General features: G+C 37.6%; 1 protein-coding gene across 2 annotated transcripts in view; it reads right to left on the bottom strand.

Moving 5' to 3' along the window:
* LOC121378414 (cytochrome c oxidase assembly protein COX11, mitochondrial-like) overlaps positions 1-19,684 on the bottom strand; it is a 76,471-nt gene extending 56,787 nt beyond the window's left edge. Inside the window, exons 1-5 of one of the 2 annotated variants that reach the window (XM_041506576.1) lie at positions 19,516-19,684; positions 17,278-17,743; positions 14,374-14,529; positions 12,561-12,686; positions 9,519-9,560 (exon numbers count right to left, since the gene is read on the bottom strand). In XM_041506576.1, coding sequence (XP_041362510.1) covers positions 9,519-9,560; positions 12,561-12,686; positions 14,374-14,529; positions 17,278-17,730 — 777 coding nt within the window. In that variant the 5' untranslated portion in view covers positions 17,731-17,743; positions 19,516-19,684. The remainder of the gene's footprint in view (positions 1-9,518; positions 9,561-12,560; positions 12,687-14,373; positions 14,530-17,277; positions 17,744-19,515) is intronic. The other variant, XM_041506577.1, reaches the window with a different exon arrangement.
* Positions 19,685-20,303: the final 619 nt, after the last annotated feature.

Here is a 20,303-nt window from a genome sequence, read left to right as displayed (position 1 = left end):
AAAAAATTGGTAATAGCCAAAAGCATTTTTACGTTGCCTAATAACTAGTTAGTGTCTTTAAAGGATGATCTGGCCTAAAGATGGTCTATCATAAAAGCATTTTACATTGCCTAATAACTAGAATGATCTGGCCGTAAGATGGTCTATCTTGAAAAAATATTTTACATTGCCTAATAACTAGTCATTGCTTTTAAAGGATGATCTGGCCTGAAGATGGTCTATCTTGAAAGTGCATAGATATATTTTAAAATGCCTAATAATAACTAGTCAATGCCTTTAAAAAATGATCTGGTCTAAAGATCTTGAAAAGTATTTTACAATGCTTAATAAAGAATCAGTGTCTTTAAAAGATCATCTGGCCTGAAGATCATCTATCTTTAAAGTATTTTACAATGCTTAAAAAACAGACTCAGTGCCTTTAAAGGATGATCTGGCATAAAGATGGTCTATCTTGAAAGCATTAAAATATATTGCCTAATAATTAGTCAGTGCCTCTAAAGAATTAACTGGCCTGAAGATGGTATAATAATAACTAGAGTCAGTGCCTTTAAAGAATGATCTGGTCTAAAGATTTTACAATGCTTAACAACTATAGTCAGTGCCTTTAAAGGCTCATCTGGCCTGAAGATGGTCTATCTTGAAAGTATTTTTACAATACCAAATAACTAAGAGTCCGTGCCTTTAAAAGATCATCTGGCCTGAAGATGGTCTATATCTCCAAGCAGTAGACTGAGGTTTTGGCTGTAGATCAATATTTACAGCCCTGTTTACCAGCTAGCCTGACAAGACACTGTGACAGGATTAGTTTGCCTTGCACACAAGCTGCCTGATACTTGAGGAAGTGTGCAAACGCAGCAAGCTGAATGCTTCTCTCACTGCATGTCCACAGACCTGCACACTCACACAGCTGCACGGAGATGTCAAGCCCCCACGCACAATGAGAACCTCAGCCGCAGGTCAAACACTGGTAAAGGACACTGGGTTGTATGTAGCATATGTGACAAAATGGCATGACACTGCCAGTCAAGTGCAACTCTGTGGGTTGTGTAAGTGTACCAGTTTAGGTTTTACACCTTTTCTAAATGTTAAACTGATTAATCATTCCTATTACAGGTGATTCTTCGCAATGTTCAACATTTTCACATATCTACAAAAAGTATAATGGGGGGCGTCAGACATATGGTTAAGGACCACAGATTTTGAGAGGAAACCCACTGTCGCCACTACATGGGCTACTCTTTCCGATTAGCAGCAAGGGATCTTTTATTTGCGCTTCCCACAGGCAGGATTGCACAAACCATGGCCTTTGTTGAACCAGTTATTGACCACTGGTCAGTGCAAGTGGTTTACACCTACCCATTGAGCCTTGCGGAGCACTCACTCAGGGATTGGAGTCAGTATCTGGATTAAAATTCCATGCCTCGACTGGGATCCGAACCCAGTACCTACCAGCCTGTAGACCGATGGCCTAACCATGACGCCACCGAGGCCGGTTCATAAAAATATCCCTTGTAAAATCAAATCATTTTATGGACATTTTTAGAAGCAAAATTGTTACATAATAATCACATCTTTACCAAAATCTGATTAGTACACTTGTGGATTATGCAGTTTGCACTTAATTTCACTATTTAAACACTGTTAAACTAAATCCTCCCTATTAACTAGACAATAACAATAGTTATTACAGCCCTGCTTATAATCCCTTCATTTGAAAATATGTTTAACAAAAGGTTAACCACGTTTAGTGACTATCTATTCCAAGTGGTGGACAGATGGACAGACTGATGGACAAATATACAGTTGATCATATAAAAACATCACTATGATCTTTGCTTATATGGGGGGGGGGGGGGGGGGGGGGGGGGGGGGTGATGTAGCCCAGTGGTACAGCGCTCACTTGCTGTGCGGTTGGTCTGGGATCGATCCCCGTCGGTGGGCCCATTGGGCTATTTCTCATTCCAGCCAGTGCACCACGACTGGTATATCAAAGGCCGTGGTATGTACTAACCTGTCTGTGGGATGGTGCATATAAAAGATCCCTTGCTGCTAATCGAAAAGAGTAGCCCATGAAGTGGAGACAGCGGGTTTCCTCTCTCATTATCTGTGTGGTCCTTAACCATATGTATGACGCCATATAACCGTAAATAAAATGTGTTGAGTGTGTCGTTAAATAAAACATTTCTTTCTTTCTTTGCTTATATAGTTTCTGCCTGTCTGCTCCACAACACACTGTAATTAGAAGATAGCAGTCTGGCTTTCAGATAAAATCATGAAGGAGAAACTATTTGTCTCCAAGGAGAACCAGCAGCACATAGCAGCATTTGTTAGTGCTACTGGGGTCCCTGTTTGAGCATTCGAAGAAGAAGAGTTATAACAACAACACCAGAGCACGTTGATCTATTAATCATCGGCTATGATATATCAAACATTTTGTAATCTTTGATACAGTCTAAGAGGCAATTCACTACATTTTTCCATTAGCAGCAAGGGATCTTTTATATACATTTCCCATACAGACAGGACAGCATATACCAAGGCCTTTGACATACCAGGTTGGGATGCAAAAAAGCCCAATCAGAGAATACATCCACCGAGATGGTTCATTCCTATAATGTAATCACCTAAGGCGAGCATTCTACCAGCTAAGCTAGATCCCACCGCTTGCAAAAAAGAAATCTTAAGACATTTAGAAAAATCTCATGTCAGTTTGAGAATCATATAACAACGCACCAACAAAAGCAGCATATTCATAAAGCTGTTGGAATTCTCAGACCCATCTCAAATACAATATCCTCAGATGCATCCTGTATATGCATGATGTGGACAACTGTGTTTGCCTTCAAGCAGCATCAACTATTCAGATTATCCTGCTGACAATGTAAATACAACATCCATACAAAAAAAGGCTTATAGGCTTACAAATGATATTTTATAAAGTGATTCTTATTCTACAATGGTTTTGAATATCATACATATAAATTAGTAATTCAAGATGACACAAAAAAAGTCAGGGCATATGAATTTTAAAAATATACTAATGGAAAGGAATATGGGATTACACATATAATAACAATAAATTCTGACTGCAAACAAAACACTCAGTCCATGGTGTCAGATGTTGACTGTGTTACCGGCAGTTAATTCAACATTACTGACTTTCAATTGAATATAACAACTTTGTATGAAATACAGTTATTACTATATTATTACCAAACCCTGCAATTAAGAAAATGTTCACAGCAAAAAACAAGCCATGGAATTTGTTTTTTAAATATAGTCCACAGCAAAAGATAGTGCTGTGGAGAATAAAAAAACCTCCACTGCATTGAAGGGGTTGTAGTACTAAATAAAATTTTGTCTACAATTCCACATGTTCCATTATTTCTTTCCATCAATATATTTCAGCAAATTCTGACTGCAACTAAAAAAAACAATCCATGGTGTTAGATGTTGGCATGTTACTGGCAGTTAATTCAACATTAATGACATTTAATCCAATATTACAACTTGCAACACGACTGGTATATCAAAGGCTGTGGTATGTGCTATCATGTCTGTGGGATGGATCTCTCGCTACTAATGAAAAAATTTAGCAGGTTACCTCACTAAGATTATATTTTAGAATTTCTGAATGTTTGACATCCATTAACCGATGGTTAATAAATCAATGTGCTCTAGTAGTGTTGTTAAACAAACAATAGACCTACAGACATTAGTATGCTAGTAGTGATTAAAATTTGGTCCACAATTCCACGTGTCCCTTATTTCTTTCCATCAATATAGTTCAGTATGAAGTGAAAATGTACCTCACCGTGCTGACAGAAAGCATATTTGTCCATGGGTCATGTCACACTTGTCAACATTTACTCAAGTGTATAAAGAGTATTCTATTTTTGCTATCCACCTCTCATGCTCAAAAACACTGACTTTGTAAGGGATATGACATTACATTTTTTGTGTGTTTTAAAAATGTATTCTGGTATTAATCATCTACCTCTACCACCATCCCCCCCCCTCAAACCCCCCACCTCATGGTGAAAATGCTGATATTTGTGAAAGTCCTTCTTAAGATCACTAAACATTTTTTTCCAAGGATCTGCTAAAAAAAAACCCCAACACAAGTCAATGGTCAACAACATTCAAGCTGGTTGTCATTCAATATGATGTAGTTTTGTTCTGTTTGTAGGAAGGTGTATATAAAAGAAAAAGACTACAAGTCAAACATGTTTGACATCCAATAGCTGATTAATAAATCAATGTGCTCCAGAGATACGATGTAGATACAAACAAATTTTTACTTTTTTCAATATGATGTAATAGAAGAAATTATTAACATTGGATGAGCAAACCAAAAAAATGCAGACATGCTTCATAATGATACATGACAGTTTAAAAACCCCACCCACAAGGGCTATTTCAGACTTGATTGCAGTAGTGCAGGGGGGTGGGGGGTGGAGGGGGGTGGGGGTGTGTGGGGGGTGTGGAGGCAGGATGCATTGTAATTCTTTTTTTCTTTTGCAAGGTCCACATCTTTACCCCTATGCATACATGGTAGGTACATATATAAAACAATTTTCCTCACTTCCTCCCTCGTGTGATGTGGGACCTATGTGTCAGAATTAACAAAGGTTTCACATCCAATAGCCGTTGATTACTCAACACATTTTATTTATGATTATATGGCATCAGACATAAGGTTAAGGACCACACAGATATTGAGGGAGGAAACCCGCTGTCGCCACTTCATGGACTACTCTTTTTGATTAGCAGCAAGGGATCTTTTAGACAGGATAACACATACCACGGCCTTTGATGTACCAGTCGTGGTGCACTGGCTGGAGCAAGAAATACTGTTGATTAATAAATTGATGTGCTCTATTGCTCTATCTGTCACAAAATAATTTGAGGGTCCGTAATAAGAACAAAACAGAGCATAGGTGGTTATGGGTTTGCAATGTTTTCAAATTGACCACTACATTTCATGTGCTTTGACACATTTTAAAGAACAGTTCTCTTAATTACTATCATTTATTTTAAAATTTTTAAAAATATATCCATTAATTTCTAAGATTTTAGGGTACATAATTTTACCCTTCATATCCTCTGGTAGAAATTCTGTATTCATATCATTAAACAAAAGCAAGCTTTAATTTAAAACTTTTCCCCCAACATGATCGATTCTGGAAGAGCCAAAAGAAAGATAGACCTGTCTTATCTCTACTGGTACCTGCTCTCATCAGACAATGCACCAAACAGAGGATGTCAAGCTATTTGAGGATTCTTGTATTCCTACAACAGTAGATAACAAATGCAGCTTGTCAAGGTATTCACATGGGCAGACCTTGGGGATTACAGCTGGGTGAATGTGTTCTGATACTCATCAGCAGGGATATCCCAGCACAGCACGCTGAACAAGACATTTAGTGAGAGAACATCTCCAGTAATGGTAGCAAAATGTAAAGATATAGTCTGACTTGCAATCTCATGTTAAATTAGTACACAATACAATGAATGTACCCCAGAAACATTATTCCAAAGTTCAACAATAAATTAAGCTTTAGACATCTGTCTCTCTCTCTCTCTCTTTTTACTCTCTTTCTTTCTTTTACTACCTCCCCTATTTCCCTCCATATTCACCCCCATCTCTCTCTCTCCTCTCATTCTTTCTGTCCTTTCTCTTTCTCCCTCTTTATCTCATCTGTCTCTTTCTCTCTCTCGCTTCTTCTCCTATCATTCTCTGTCCTCTCTCATCCCCCCCCCCTGCTCTCTCTCCTTCTCCCTCCACCCCTCTCTCTCTTGTTCTCTTTCCTCTCTCCCTCCACCCCTCTCTTCCCCATCTCTCTTTCTCTTTTGTTCCTTTTCACTCTCTTCTACCTCCCTCCATCTCTCTCTCCCCCACCTACCTCCACCCCATCTCCTTAACTACCTATTTATCTCTACCTCTCATACAAACACATAGTAGTACTGACAAACTTTTATTAATTTAGAACATCATTATGTTGGTCTCTTAAGACAGGGGCTTGCTTATTAAAGGTGATTGCTTAAGCAGGTCTGAATATAATACATGTTGGTGGCTAAATAAAAATTGCAACATTTGAAAGAAAACTCTTTTCATTTTTATTTGAGTAAATGACATCTGTGCAACTGGAAACCTGACTGTATCTTGTGTTCGGGTGTTTTCTGGATCATATTCAGTTTGTGAACAGTTAACTATGTGTTATACAAACACAAAAGAACTAGCACTGACCAACTGACTCACTTCTTCAAATACATAACACACCACTGAATTTACAATGATGACATCTGTTTCTTGCCCCATAAAATAAAGTTCTATTTAAAAGACGTTGCTCAAATGTTACAAGTTATTGATTTTGTTTTGTCACATGCAGCCTTTATTAAAAATAATTCATTTCACTTCAACAGGGTATAAACATGTTGCGATGCTACATAAAGACCTAACAATATAACTCTTATTTCAAGATTAGAAAATCAATGGAAACTAGAAAGTCAATGGCAGTGTGCGGAGAATCAAATCAATTTCAAAGCAGTTACTAAACATGTAATTATTTAATATCAAGTTTGCATCTAAGACATACAAATATGATTCAAACATTTTATGGCTATGAATATAAAACAACAATAATAAAGCAGAAACAAATTAGTGCACCAATTACAAATGTGTTAATGAGACACTGATCCTATCTCTGTGAAATTGGATGGATGGATGGATGGACAGACATACATACAGACATATGGATGGACGGACGAAATGGAAAGGAGAAGAAAGGAATGTTTGTTTACCAACATCTCAGCACATTTTAAACAGGTCATTTTGACATTTGCTCTGTAGAAAATAAACCTGCTGCCTTCATATAGGTCCCTCCTACCAACAAAGCAACGTGTATCTTTTATATGCACTTTGCCTTAGACAGGTCAATACATACCACAGCTTTTGTCTTGATGTACCAGTCATAGGATACTGTGGTGTGGGGGATGGAGAAAAAACAAGTTCATCGATCTTGCTATCAATCACACCTTCTAAGACGAATGCTCTACCATTTAGATGCATCACAACCCAGAGGGGAGGATGGATGCATGGAAGGACACATGGACAGTTCGTTTTGTTTAACAACACCACTAGAGCACATTGATTTATTAATCATCGGCTATTGGATGTCAAACATTTGGTAATCGACAGTCTTCGAGAGAAAACCTGCTACATTTTTCCATTAGTAGCAAGGGATCTTTCACATGCACCATCCCACAAACAGGATAGCACATACCACGGCCTTTGATATACCAGTCGAGGTGCAATGGCTGGAATGAGAAATAGCCCAATGGGCCCACCGATGGGGATTGATCCCAGACCGACTGCATCAAACGAGCACTTTACCACTAGGCTACATCCTGCACAACAAGATTGCCAGATGAATGGACATAAAAAGTAACACTCAAAAGCGATTGTCTTCTGTATCATTTGGCAGGACTGGAGGGGGCGTGCGACATTCAAAATGGACTGACCGAAATAAAGAGTGCACCTTGGGACATATAATATGATCATACACATGTTAGAGGAAGTGATGCTTAATGTGTATAATATTACGGTAGTAATTTGTGGAAGTACATGTATCAGCACATTAAAAAAAAATTAATCAGTTAATAGGATTTGTTTTGCTAATTAAAATTTAAAAAACAAAATACTCCCTGCACCAATTATATAATAACAAGGTGTGCAGGTTTCTCAACATACAGTGGATAGGAACACAATGATTGTTCAATCAATTCTATCAGACTGTTTAATTGTGGAGCATTTGCTGCAGAGTGTCATAAAAACAATGGGTCTATTAAGGGAGTGGTAAAGAGCTTGCCTGATACATGGTCGGTCTGAGATCGATCCCCATCAGTAGGTCTATTGGGATATTTCTCATTCCAGCCAGACTGGTATATCAGAGACTATGATATGTGCTATTCTGTCTGTGGTACATACCCTCACCCTTAAAGTGAATCAGAAAAAATTGAGGGCCAAGCTGCTCATTTCTGAGATAATGGGTAGTGTATAACTACCCTAGTTCCGCACAAAATTTTAGTACTTTTTTTTTTACAGCTACCCCATACATGTTTCAAGCACAAGGCTACTTGACACAGTGGTACCAGATGAAATAAAATTGCATACATTTTTTGCCCAGATGAAACTATCATTTTTTTTACAACCAACACACTCATATTTATCAGCAATCACAGGACTTGTGGTGTTCACTTCTCTATCAAAAGTTGGGTGCACCTCGAACTTTGACCCAACCGGAAGTTATTTGGTTTAGTACTACCTTTAGACCAGCCTTTGTTGTGTACTGATCTGAGGTATGTGCCCGGGACAACATAATAACCATAACTGGTTATTAATATGAAGAAAATAAAGTCAAAAATGAAAAAACCTATTAATCAGAAAGTAGGATCTAGGTTAAGTGGTTACAGCACTTGTCTGACTTGCAATGAATCAGTATTGATTCCCTTAGGACCCAATGGATGTTACTGGTATATATCAATGTCTTTGATAAGTTCTGTCTTGTTCGTCGGAGCAGTAAAATAAGCTGATGCAGCCAGAATTGGAAAAGTAATAGCAATATCTTGCCTTCTACAACTTTTATTTAACAGCAGGCAAGACACAAATTTGTATTTTCAATGAATTCATACATTGATAGCGTGTCATAGCATAAGGTTCAAATTTTACCACTGCAACAAAATACTGTAATTCCGGAAATGTTAGCGAGCATAAAATTTTAGCATATTTGATGAGGCCATACCAACACTAAATTTAAAGATACATACAACAGACTGTTCCAGAAGTGATGATGAAAAACTTTTGTGTGACTGTTTTGTCTGTGATTAACAATGGTTACATGCTATTGATTAAACCAAAAGGATAAGAAACAACAATAGTTCATTACAATGCACATTACTGCAATTTTGTATTATTTTAGCTCATCCTACAACTTAAGCTTTTCTTTTAGTTTGTGAGATGACGACTTCACTAAAGTTTTATGTCGCTAATAATTATGTCACATATATGAATATCGCTAAAATTTTAAGATCGCTAATACTTTATGTCGTACAGTACGCAAACCTTAATTTGTCATTGTTGACAGCAAGAACAATGCTGTGGTTCCCTACCCACACATTCCATGTGTAAAAAATTGTAAAATGTTGTGGTGCCCTACCCACACATTCCATGTGTAAGAAACTGTAAAATGATCATCAACTGGTAATCCTCAAAACTGCCTAGGCTAGAGCCCAAGGCGAAAAATATTTTTGCTGAGAAATCTTGACAGAAAGCAAGTTGCCTTTTGAAGGAAACGTTTGCCTTGTTGCTCCTCCAACTTGCCTGGCCTGGGTGTCCTAATTTCCATGATTAAACTGAAGGCAACACTTGACAAGCCCTCTAAAAATTAAAACTTGACCCATGCAAGCAGTAAAACAGGCGACAAGTTTTATTTAAGCTAATACACACAAACTCTTACCTGTTCATTGGGATTCAGTCTTTGTTCTTCAAAACAAAAGCACTGCAAAGAAAACGATATGGGTAATTTAGACCTGTTATACATTTCGTTCATTAGTTTAACAAATTTGATTTTTTTTTTTAATTGACATGAATATTCCTCATGAAAGCTTAAATTCATATTTTCAACTTGAAACTAGATTTTGAAATTGTTTATGATGTACTTCAAAATACTTAACCAATTTAAGAAATGTCAAGAAAAAAAACTTGAACAGGCATTAATTATGTAATTAAGACATAGTAACAATCAAGATGTCCAATCATTGATGTAAAACCATTCATAGTGGCAACAATTGTCATCTCTGTCTACAACCACTAAATATGGAATTTGAATTTCCAAAACCAAGTTAATAAACAACAAAAACTCTTGAATTTTCATATTGATGTTAATTATCATTGCACTGACACGTTTATCTTAGTTTGGCACCCAATAGCCCATGCACATTTTTTGTGCTGGGGCATCGTTAAACATTCATTCATTCATAAAACAAAAAAGCACTGCAAAGAAAACAATGGGGGTAACTCTTGTCTGCTGACAAAATAATAACTCAGGGTTCTAAAATTACTCTTAACGCAAATTGTGATTTTTTTTTTTTATTGAATGGTGAGTCCGATAATTACCAAAAGTTGCATTGTTCACAATTCAAGCATTGTGAGTAAGTGATAGGACACACCACCAGGTAGGTTCTGGAGTCAACCGGGTGTGGCCTCCGCGTGTGTTGACAACTGCCTGGCACCGCCTTTTGAAGCAACCAGAGTACGGATGACGTCCCGGGGGATGGTGGCCCACTCGGCCTGAGGCTGCTCCAGCTCGGGCAGGGTCTGGATGTGGTTGTACTGTCGGAGGCGTCGGTCCAACTCGTCCCATAGATGCTCAATTGGGTTCAAAATATCTGGAAGGAAGGCATTAATTCTGTAAGCCGTTGTGAGAAGGCCTGGCGTTGTATGTTGGAACAATCTGGAACGATGTGTGGCCGGAGGATCTGGTCATGTAGCCCTGTGAGGTTGCCCTGCACGTGGACCAGGTCAGTTCTGCCAGTGTGTGAGATGGTGGCATGACACTACCCCCGCCGAATCTGTCCACTTCCTGCACGCAGTTTGCCGCATAACGTTCACAACGCCTATACACGACAATATGATGTCGGGAAAACTCGTCACTGAACCACACCTGTCTCCATCGCAAGGCCATTGTCGATGAATCTGGCAACTGCACGGAACGATGTTGTGGTGTTAAGATGACAAACTGGACTCTGGCACGAATTTTCATATTCCGTACGGTCTTGTTGCGCAAATTGCTGCGGCTGTTGCAATGAGGTGGCGTACCCAGCGGTCCTTATCTGGTAGATTTGGTTGATCCCTGGTAACGGTCCCACAGTCATGGTGCTTGGGGCACATGGAATGCCCTTTTTTCGCCTGTCTAGTCGGCCGGGCATGCGTTACCGAACATGGCATGTCCATGTCACTGTCATAAGAACAAAAATACAAATCATGTTGCAGTGCATACAACGCACGTGCAGTGGTGACAATCAATGGGTTTTTGCGAATATTCACATTTTGGAACTTTATTGTCTGCTGCGCATGTGTTTGGGACATGCAAACCTATATTCACAAAGCATGACGGTAGGAAACATAAAATCGGAGTTATAAACCCATTTGTACCCTTTTGCGTTTCTTTTTTTTGAAGAGTATATATAGTTACATCCAGTGTTCCAAGACTGGTGAATCAAATGCAGTGATATGTACTATCCCATCTGTGGGAATGTACACAATAAAGAAATCTTGCTTCTAAACAGTAAGAGCAGCCTATTTGGATAGCAGAAGATTTTATTTTACTGACAGACAGACGCCTATGCTGCCAAATTACAAGCAACTTTGTTGAAAATAAGTCATAACACTGGATTTGGGTGATAAGTTACATTCTCAGAAGAACCATTTCTAAATAAGTGTTAGATAGCAAATATATTATATATTATTTCATAAATGTCATTTTTGTCATTGAAAATAAACCAGGCGAAAGCAAGATTTGGTTTTATAGTTGGTAACATTCAGTATTAAATATTATTTTACTATGCTTAGGTTGCTAAAAGTTTGTTTTGTTTAACAACACGACTAGAGCACATTAATCATCCGCTACTGGAAGCCAAACATTTGGTAATTTTGGCATTTTTCCATTAGGGATCTTTTATATGCACCATTCCACAGACGGAATAGCACATACCACAGCCTTTGATATACCAGTCATGGTACAGTGGCTGGAATGAGCAATAGCCCAATGGGCCCATCGATGGGGCTCGATCCTAGACAGATTGTGTATTAAGCAAGCACTTTACCACTGGGCTACGTCCTGTCCTTGGTTAAGTTGTTTTCCTATTAATAAACGTGTACAATATAAATCTGTGTAACCACTCATTTTTTAAACTCCCACCTCTCACTGATCCAAACTTCCTTATTGCATCAACCAATGTCATTTAAGGACATGGTACAAGTCAGTTACAGCACAGACTTATTTGTGGTATGCATGGTAACTGCACACTGTTGATGTTTTGACTGACAGCAGATAGACCATGTGCTGTCAATGAAAACACTGACACAGTTTATGCAGTAACTTAAACATATACAAGGCTTCTAAATTATGGTAGCCCCACTCCCATGGCTAGTGATATTCAGTGCTGGGCTAGTAAATAACTAATATTACCATGCCCGTTTGCTGGTGAAAAACAAAAGAGAACCAAATGTTGCAGTTAAGTCTATTTTGTAAATACGAATATCCTGACCCAACCCCCAACGTTAGTGTTTTTAATCTCTATCTCCCTCTTTAGGTAACATATCTGATTATAACTGTTATTTAGCAAAATTATATTAATTTAATGTAAAGTAGGACTAGTTAATTTTTTACTCGTGGCCAGTAACTTTAAAAAATCACTGATCCCATGGTTAGTGGATTTTTAAAAAATCCTAGAAGCACTGCGTATAGTTTGATTAAGTAATATGTGCTGTTAATTACCTGTATCTTGTTGAAGTACTGCCCTGCTTCAAAGGGGATCACATTGTACGTGGATATTCCAATGATAGGGTTAGGGGTTGGATTCCTAGCAGTGTAAAAAGCAAGAGCAGTTTCTCCTGGATGGACCTAAAACAAAAAATATTGTAATTGATAAGTAATTGATGTAAAAACATGCATGATATGATGTAATTGATGCAAAAACATGTATAAAATCTTCCAATAATTATTCGATATAAAAACATGTATCAGTGTTCTCGCTGGGTGAAAATTAAAGGAGGGCGGCTGCGCAGCACCACCCCTTTAAAAATAAATAAATGAAAAGCAAAAAAAAGAGGAAAAAAGGGCAGGTTGGTGACAGAAATGACAGAAAGTAAAAATCATCAGTTACAACCAATTAAATCTGCAATTGAGGACAAAATATCAGACAATAGTTAGTGGAAACAAAAGATAGAATGACCGTTCTGATCATGTGACACATTTGGCACCCAATAAGTAGTTTTTCAGTTGGAGATTGCCAAATCGATAAGAAATAAAATGTTTTCATTACTCAAATAAAATATAACTTTTATTGTGTGTATCAAACATACAAATGGATATAAGTATGGGACAAAACAGAGGTTGTTAAAAATATTGTTAAATTACATTACGGTAACTGTCGTAACCTACTGAATACTGAAGTTTTTTCGTCTGTGCTTTTTCGTACACACAATGCAGCTTGTTTCCTTTGATGTCCAGTGTGCAGACTGATGATTATTTTTGTGTGGAAAAAAGTGTTATTTTGGAAATAGCGGAGACAGATGCTGCACAATATAGGTGAATGCGGGAAAATAAAGGAGGGCAGCAGAATGTGAAAGGAGGGCGATAAAATGCAATAGTGGGCTGACCCGCTTAAATGGAGCAGCGAGAACACTGTGTATGAAATCTTACACTCACTGATGCAAAAACATGAATGAAATCTTAAAACATGCATGAAATAATAAAATCCAGTAATTGAAGTAAAAGCAAAAAAACAAAACATTTATGGTTTGTAAAATACTTCATATTTACTTTTTATTTATATTAAAGCATCTAGGTTTTTATAACCACTTGCTGAACATAACACAGAATTTCATCAATCTTTACAGAAAGAACATACACAATATATCAAGGGAGGTAAGAACAAATAAACAGTCTTTCAACTACTAAAAATTAATTTGATGCTCAGACTTTGAAAACTATGTATAATAATAATAATAATTAAAAAAAAGATTACAAAAACTAATGCTTTGACATTTAAATAAACATTAAATAAGCAGGGCTTCTAGATTATGGTAGCCCCACTCCCATGGCTAGTGATATTCAATTTTGGGCTAGTAAATAACTACTACTGTTATGTCCGACGGCTAGTGAAACAAAGGTCAAATGTTACAGTTAAGTCTATTTTGTAAATATGAATATCCTGTCCCCACCCCAACCCCCCAATGTTAGTGTTTTCTAAGCTTTATCTTCCTCTTTAGATGACATATCTGATTATTACTATTATTTAGTAAAGTAGGGCTAGTGAATTTTTAATTGTGGCTAGTACATTTTTTAAATCACTGATCCCATGGCTAGTGGATTTTATAAAAATTTCAGAAGCCCTGAATAAAAAAGTTTTTATTTTAACTTCCAAATAATGAAATGAGGTTAACTGGGGGTTTTTTTTGCCCTGAACTACAAATATAAAGTTTTGAATTCTTAAAGTAAATTGGGAATAAATTCTGACTTCACACTTTGTCACTTAACAAACTATATCTAATATGAAAATCTAGTAAGTAAAAAAAACATGTAACACCTTAACTTCTGTTTGCTGTGGTCGAAAATTCCACCTCATGCTAGAAGCGACATCTGCATTGAATCGAACGCGAATTATGCGGTCATCCACCATAGACATGTTGGAAATCTTTTCAGCATTTTCCTCTCTGACTGCTTTGCCACCAAGACCTGTTGCCTGAAGAAAGATAAAAAAAACATTCCGATGTTACCATTAATAAATAATACAAAGAGTATAAAACTATAGGAAACATCTGACATCTTGATAACCTTCATTAAACATATCCCACAAGTCACTTGATTTCATTATTAGTATTTAAGTCGCAGACCCCAGTTTCAGCCCGTGAAAATGGACATTACGTTTGGTTAATCTACAAACCTGTAACACATCTGTATATAGTAAGTTACAATAAAGTGAAATATTATAAGAGTCTGCGACATTGAAACATGGGAATATTCTCTGGAAATATCCTCTGAAAATAGACTACGGTCTCCATAACCATTACTTATCAGAGTTACAAGCATTTCAGAATTGAGTTTCGCCATATTACAAACACAAGGGTGATCAAAAACACTTTGGATGTATAGAAATGGATAATCTAAACAATAAAATGTAAGTAATGTCCAATTTCAATTAATAACAAGAGTAAATAGGTTCACTGAAACATAGTTGTGGTACGTGACACACCACCATCCCCAGTTGTAATAACATGCAAGGTAAAGTACCAGTATAAATAGGTTCGCTGAAACATGGTTGTGGTACGTGACACACCACCATCCCCAGTTGTAATAACATGCAAGGTAAAGTACCAGTATAAATAGGTTCGCTGAAACATGGTTGTGGTACGTGACACACCACCATCCCCAGTTGTAATAACATGCAAGGTAAAGTACCAGTATAAATAGGTTCGCTGAAACATGGTTGTGGTACGTGACACACCACCATCCCCAGTTGTAATAACATGCAAGGTAAAGTACCAGTATAAATAGGTTCGCTGAAACATGGTTGTGGTACGTGACACACCACCATCCCCAGTTGTAATAACATGCAAGGTAAAGTACCAGTATAAATAGGTTCGCTGAAACATGGTTGTGGTACGTGACACACCACCATCCCCAGTTGTAATAACATGCAAGGTAAAGTACCAGTATAAATAGGTTCACTGAAACATGGTTGTGGTACGTGACACACCACCATCCCCAGTTGTAATAACATGCAAGGTAAAGTACCAGTATAAATAGGTTCGCTGAAACATGGTTGTGGTACGTGACACACCACCATCCCCAGTTGTAATAACATGCAAGGTAAAGTACCAGTATAAATAGGTTCGCTGAAACATAGTTGTGGTACGTGACACACCACCATCCCCAGTTGTAATATCATGCAAGGTAAAGTACCAGTATAAATAGGTTCGCTGAAACATGGTTGTGGTACGTGACACACCACCATCCCCAGTTGTAATAACATGCAAGGTAAAGTACCAGTGAAATAGGTTCGCTGAAACATGGTTGTGGTACATGACACACCACCATCCCCAGTTGTAATAACATGCAAGGTAAAGTACCAGTATAAATAGGTTCGCTGAAACATGGTTGTGGTACGTGACACACCACCATCCCCAGTTGTAATAACATGCAAGGTAAAGTACCAGTATAAATAGGTTCGCTGAAACATGGTTGTGGTACGTGACACACCACCATCCCCAGTTGTAATAACATGCAAGGTAAAGTACCAGTATAAATAGGTTCGCTGAAACATGGTTGTGGTACGTGACACACCACCATCCCCAGTTGTAATAACATGCAAGGTAAAGTACCAGTGAAATAGGTTCGCTGAAACATGGTTGTGGTACATGATACACCACCATCCCCAGTTGTAGTAGCATGCAAAGTTTGATGATCCTATTTGAATTGAGTAGAGATATGGCCTAGACAAGGATTTCCTTCAATGTGCAGTAATGTGTAAAAAATAGGTTGTGGTGACCTAGTTATGGTACATACAGAACACACCACCATCTCCAGTGGTACTAGCATGCAAGGTAAAGTATCAGTGAAATAGGTTCGCTGAAACATGGTTGTGGTACGTGATACACCACCATCTCCAGTGGTACTAGCATGCAAGCTTTGATTATCCTATATGCAGAGATAGCTCTGGCACTCACTAAATTCACCAATTGCGAATTTCAAAAACAATTGGCAAATTTTATTTTAATTTGGCGAAATAATTTCATGAAATAAATGATATTTTGTTAGAAATAACTGGGTTTCTGACATTTGTTAGTTTGGTAGATAATTTGCAGAAATTTTCTGCTAACCCAAAGCTAGCTCTGTATATGAATTGATAAAAAAGATATGCTCTGGAAAGTTTAAGGATGGACAACAGACAATGCCATACCATAATACAACCCGTAAAAGACAAGTGCATAAAAAGAACTATGAAAAGTAGGAACAAACTCTACAAAAAAAAAAAAAAGTTTGTTTTATTTAACGACGCCACTAGAGCACATTGATTTTTTTTATCTTATCATCGGCTATTGGATGTCAAACATAAGGTCATTTTGACACTGTTTTTAGAGGAAACCCGCTGTCGCCACATAGGCTACTCTTTTTACGACAGGCAGCAAGGGATCTTTTATTTGAGCTTCCCACAGGCAGGATAACACAAACTATGGCCTTTGTTGAACCAGTTATGGATCACTGGTCGGTGCAAGTGGTTTACACCTACCCATTGAGCCTTGTGGAGCACTCACTCAGGGTTTGGAGTCGGTATCTGGATTAAAAATCCCATGCCTCGACTGGGATCCGAACCCAGTACCTACCAGCCTGTAGACCGATGGCCTGCCACGACGCCACCGAGACCGGTAAACTCTACAAAAAAAAAGAAAAACACTCACACATTTTTTTTTAAACATTAGTTACCATTTACCTGACAGAATAATCTGTACAGCGGCACCCCGGCATAGGACATCCCGATCATGAAGATGACAGTGGAGAAAACGTACAGCATGATCGAGTTGTGTGAAGTGTTTCTCTTAGTCTGTGCCGATATCAGTCTAATACCGTTCTCCCACGACATCGGGACCGCTAGCTTAGCTTGAAGGAAAACAAGCCGGTTCGGTCCATCTCTCACCATACAAGAATACAAACAAGATTGAGTGAACCGGGAGATTCTCTTGCTCAACAAAGGGGAACATCTTGTGGTGGTGCAGTGTAGAGAACATCTCGTCAAGTCGGTCGTAAGTCGGAGAAACTGCTGGTACAAAATCTGCTTCCCACCTGATATCCCAGCTTTCTGAAGGACGGACAGTCCACTGTGACTGGCTGGAGAGACCAGAAACTTGCTGGCAATGTTTCTGACAAGATGAGAAGCCAGCATCATGGTTTATTCAGTACTGCAAGACAAAAAGAATAAGTACAATATCAGAACGATATACACTATGGGATTTTCAAAATGCAACAAATGGGGTGTTTCGGTTATAGGATCGAACCTCCTCAATGGACCCAATGGTTGGGTTTTTTTTTTTTATCCAAACCAGTGCCTATGTGGTGTCCTGTCCGTTAGAAATGGCAAAAAATGTAGTCGTGTTCTCTGAAAACTAAGTTTCAGAATTACCAATCATTAATTAATTATGTGGCATAATGTGCTCTAGTGATGTCCTTGGACAAAAACATTTACGTGTAAACAATATAAGTTGTAGAAGCATCACGAGGGGTATATGGCTTTTTATGTACCCTCTGTGTGTTCTTTTAAAAGAGCACACAGAGGGTACACAAAAAGCCATATACCCCGAGAGATGCTGCTACAACGAATTTATCTTGCCGACATGTTAAACCATATAGCCAAACAATCAAAATAATGCCAGACAATAATTGTTAACAATTTATTAACGGAGCCGTACCACGCGGACGCGAACGAAACCACTTGCCAGTGACGAAAAATAGTTCCATCAATAAACAAGTTTTAAACTTCAAATGTTTGTAATACGAAATTGTCTGAAACAGATATTAATAAAAAAAAAAAAAAAACAACCCAAAAACAAACTTTTTTTTATCAGAAATGTATGTAGTAAAATAATTAAAATATCAAAAATAAAAAACAACTGTTGCTAATCGCGCATTAATACAATAACACCACGACCGTAATTAGGTGGCCGAGTTCAACATTGCAGCTTTTAAAAGTATTGAAATAGTGTATTTTATAGTAAAAATAAAATTAATTATGTATACTTGATTGATTATCAGTGTTATTTATAATCTAATTATTGCTTTAACATTAACTAAGGTGGCTAGAAACTGTTGGAATTACAGACGGGGTATAAGAGAATTTGGCTCTGCCCACAGGGGTATAAGGGATTTGTCCAACGGCAAACAACCAATGAGATTAAAGAATTTTACATGAAGGCGAGATAATATACTGTATCGTTTTAATTGCATGTCAGTGCCTATACAACATTATGACACAATTTTATTTACTAGTAGTAGAAAAAGAAATCTATAGAAAGTGATTGATATCATGTTAACATGTTGCATCACATTTTTTTTTCCTATAGCGAAGAAATAAGAAATGTTCAGGAGACCCAAGTACTCGCAAATAATTCGACTGATAAGTGATACCATTATCTTCTACCACATCACATTCATTTAATGTTCAACACCAAAAAAATAGTTTAGCAAACAACTGTGATTGCTTGCTCTTCTAAACATGCCTCTGGCTTCTCTTTCGATGAATATGTACAACAGTATAAATTTAATTTACAGGGCCCATATTTTCGAAGCCTTCTTAGCTCTATAAAATCTTAAAACAATTGTAAGGTGTGACGTCACTACAGCAAACACCATAGTGACGTCATAGCTTCCGGTGATTGTTATGATTTCATTCACTAAGATTGCTTAGAAAATATGGGCCCAGGACTTCACGTTCACGTTTTACCAAAGATTCTTGAGGAAGTCAGTTTACGCCTATATTCTTGAGTTAATTATGCCCGTATTATGCCTTGGGTTGATTAATTCGTAGTTATTTATTACAGATAAATCATGTAGAAATAGTTATCCATGATATGGCAACTATAACATATATCGATGCTGTAATTTGTAAACATTGACAAAATCATAATCATAATGCACGTTTTAAAATTAAACAATAAGCCGATTAAATCTGACTCACAAGCGCCAAACACATATATATTTAGTTCTTCTATAAACAACACCTAGTCACACCGGTGTCTTGTCACCACCAATACTTGAAGTTTTTACAGGTTTCTTTTAAAATGTTTACAGTCACGTTTCAACTTTCAGTTTACCCTTCGCTTCTACCATCATGATTGGTGCCTCTTATTTTCCTCCTCTCACAAAAGAGCACCAATCTATTCCTTAACTATAGTCCGTCCCATTCTCCTACAATTTTATTTTTTTATTATTATTTTTTTTATTTGTAAATAATTTCAGTTTGGTTTGACGTAAGAAGAAAAATAAAAGTGTTTTGGAAGTAATTTAGTTTTTACTATTTTGGTGTGCAATTTACAAATCAATCAGTTCACAGAGACGTCGGAAGCAAATTAATATTGGGGAGGCGAATGTCGACCGGAGCGAAGCGAAGGAGTGCTATGTGGGTCCGGGGGCATGCCCCCTCCCCACCCCCGGGATATTTTTCAATTCTATATGACATTTCCTGCATTCTGCTGCATTTAAGAGACAACTTTGGTAGGTATCCCATACACATTATTGTAGCAAAAGTACTGGTAAAAAGGGGAATTTCACCCCCCCCCCCAAAAAAAAAAATTAAAAAAAAAAAAAATATTGGGGCGACGGTCTCTGCCCCTGTCGCCCAGTTCCGACGCCTCTTCAGAAATAAATAACTTGTAGTAAATTTCATGGTATGAAAAAAGGCGTTCGCTGTGGGACGGACTATAGATTGACATTGACGATGTGTATTGTGAACCATGAGCGTGTTTG

Source organism: Gigantopelta aegis, chromosome 8 (assembly GCF_016097555.1).
Source record: "Gigantopelta aegis isolate Gae_Host chromosome 8, Gae_host_genome, whole genome shotgun sequence".
Taxonomy (NCBI): domain Eukaryota; kingdom Metazoa; phylum Mollusca; class Gastropoda; order Neomphalida; family Peltospiridae; genus Gigantopelta; species Gigantopelta aegis.
Note: the sequence above shows the minus strand (reverse complement) of the source record. Positions and strands in the feature narration are given on the sequence as shown.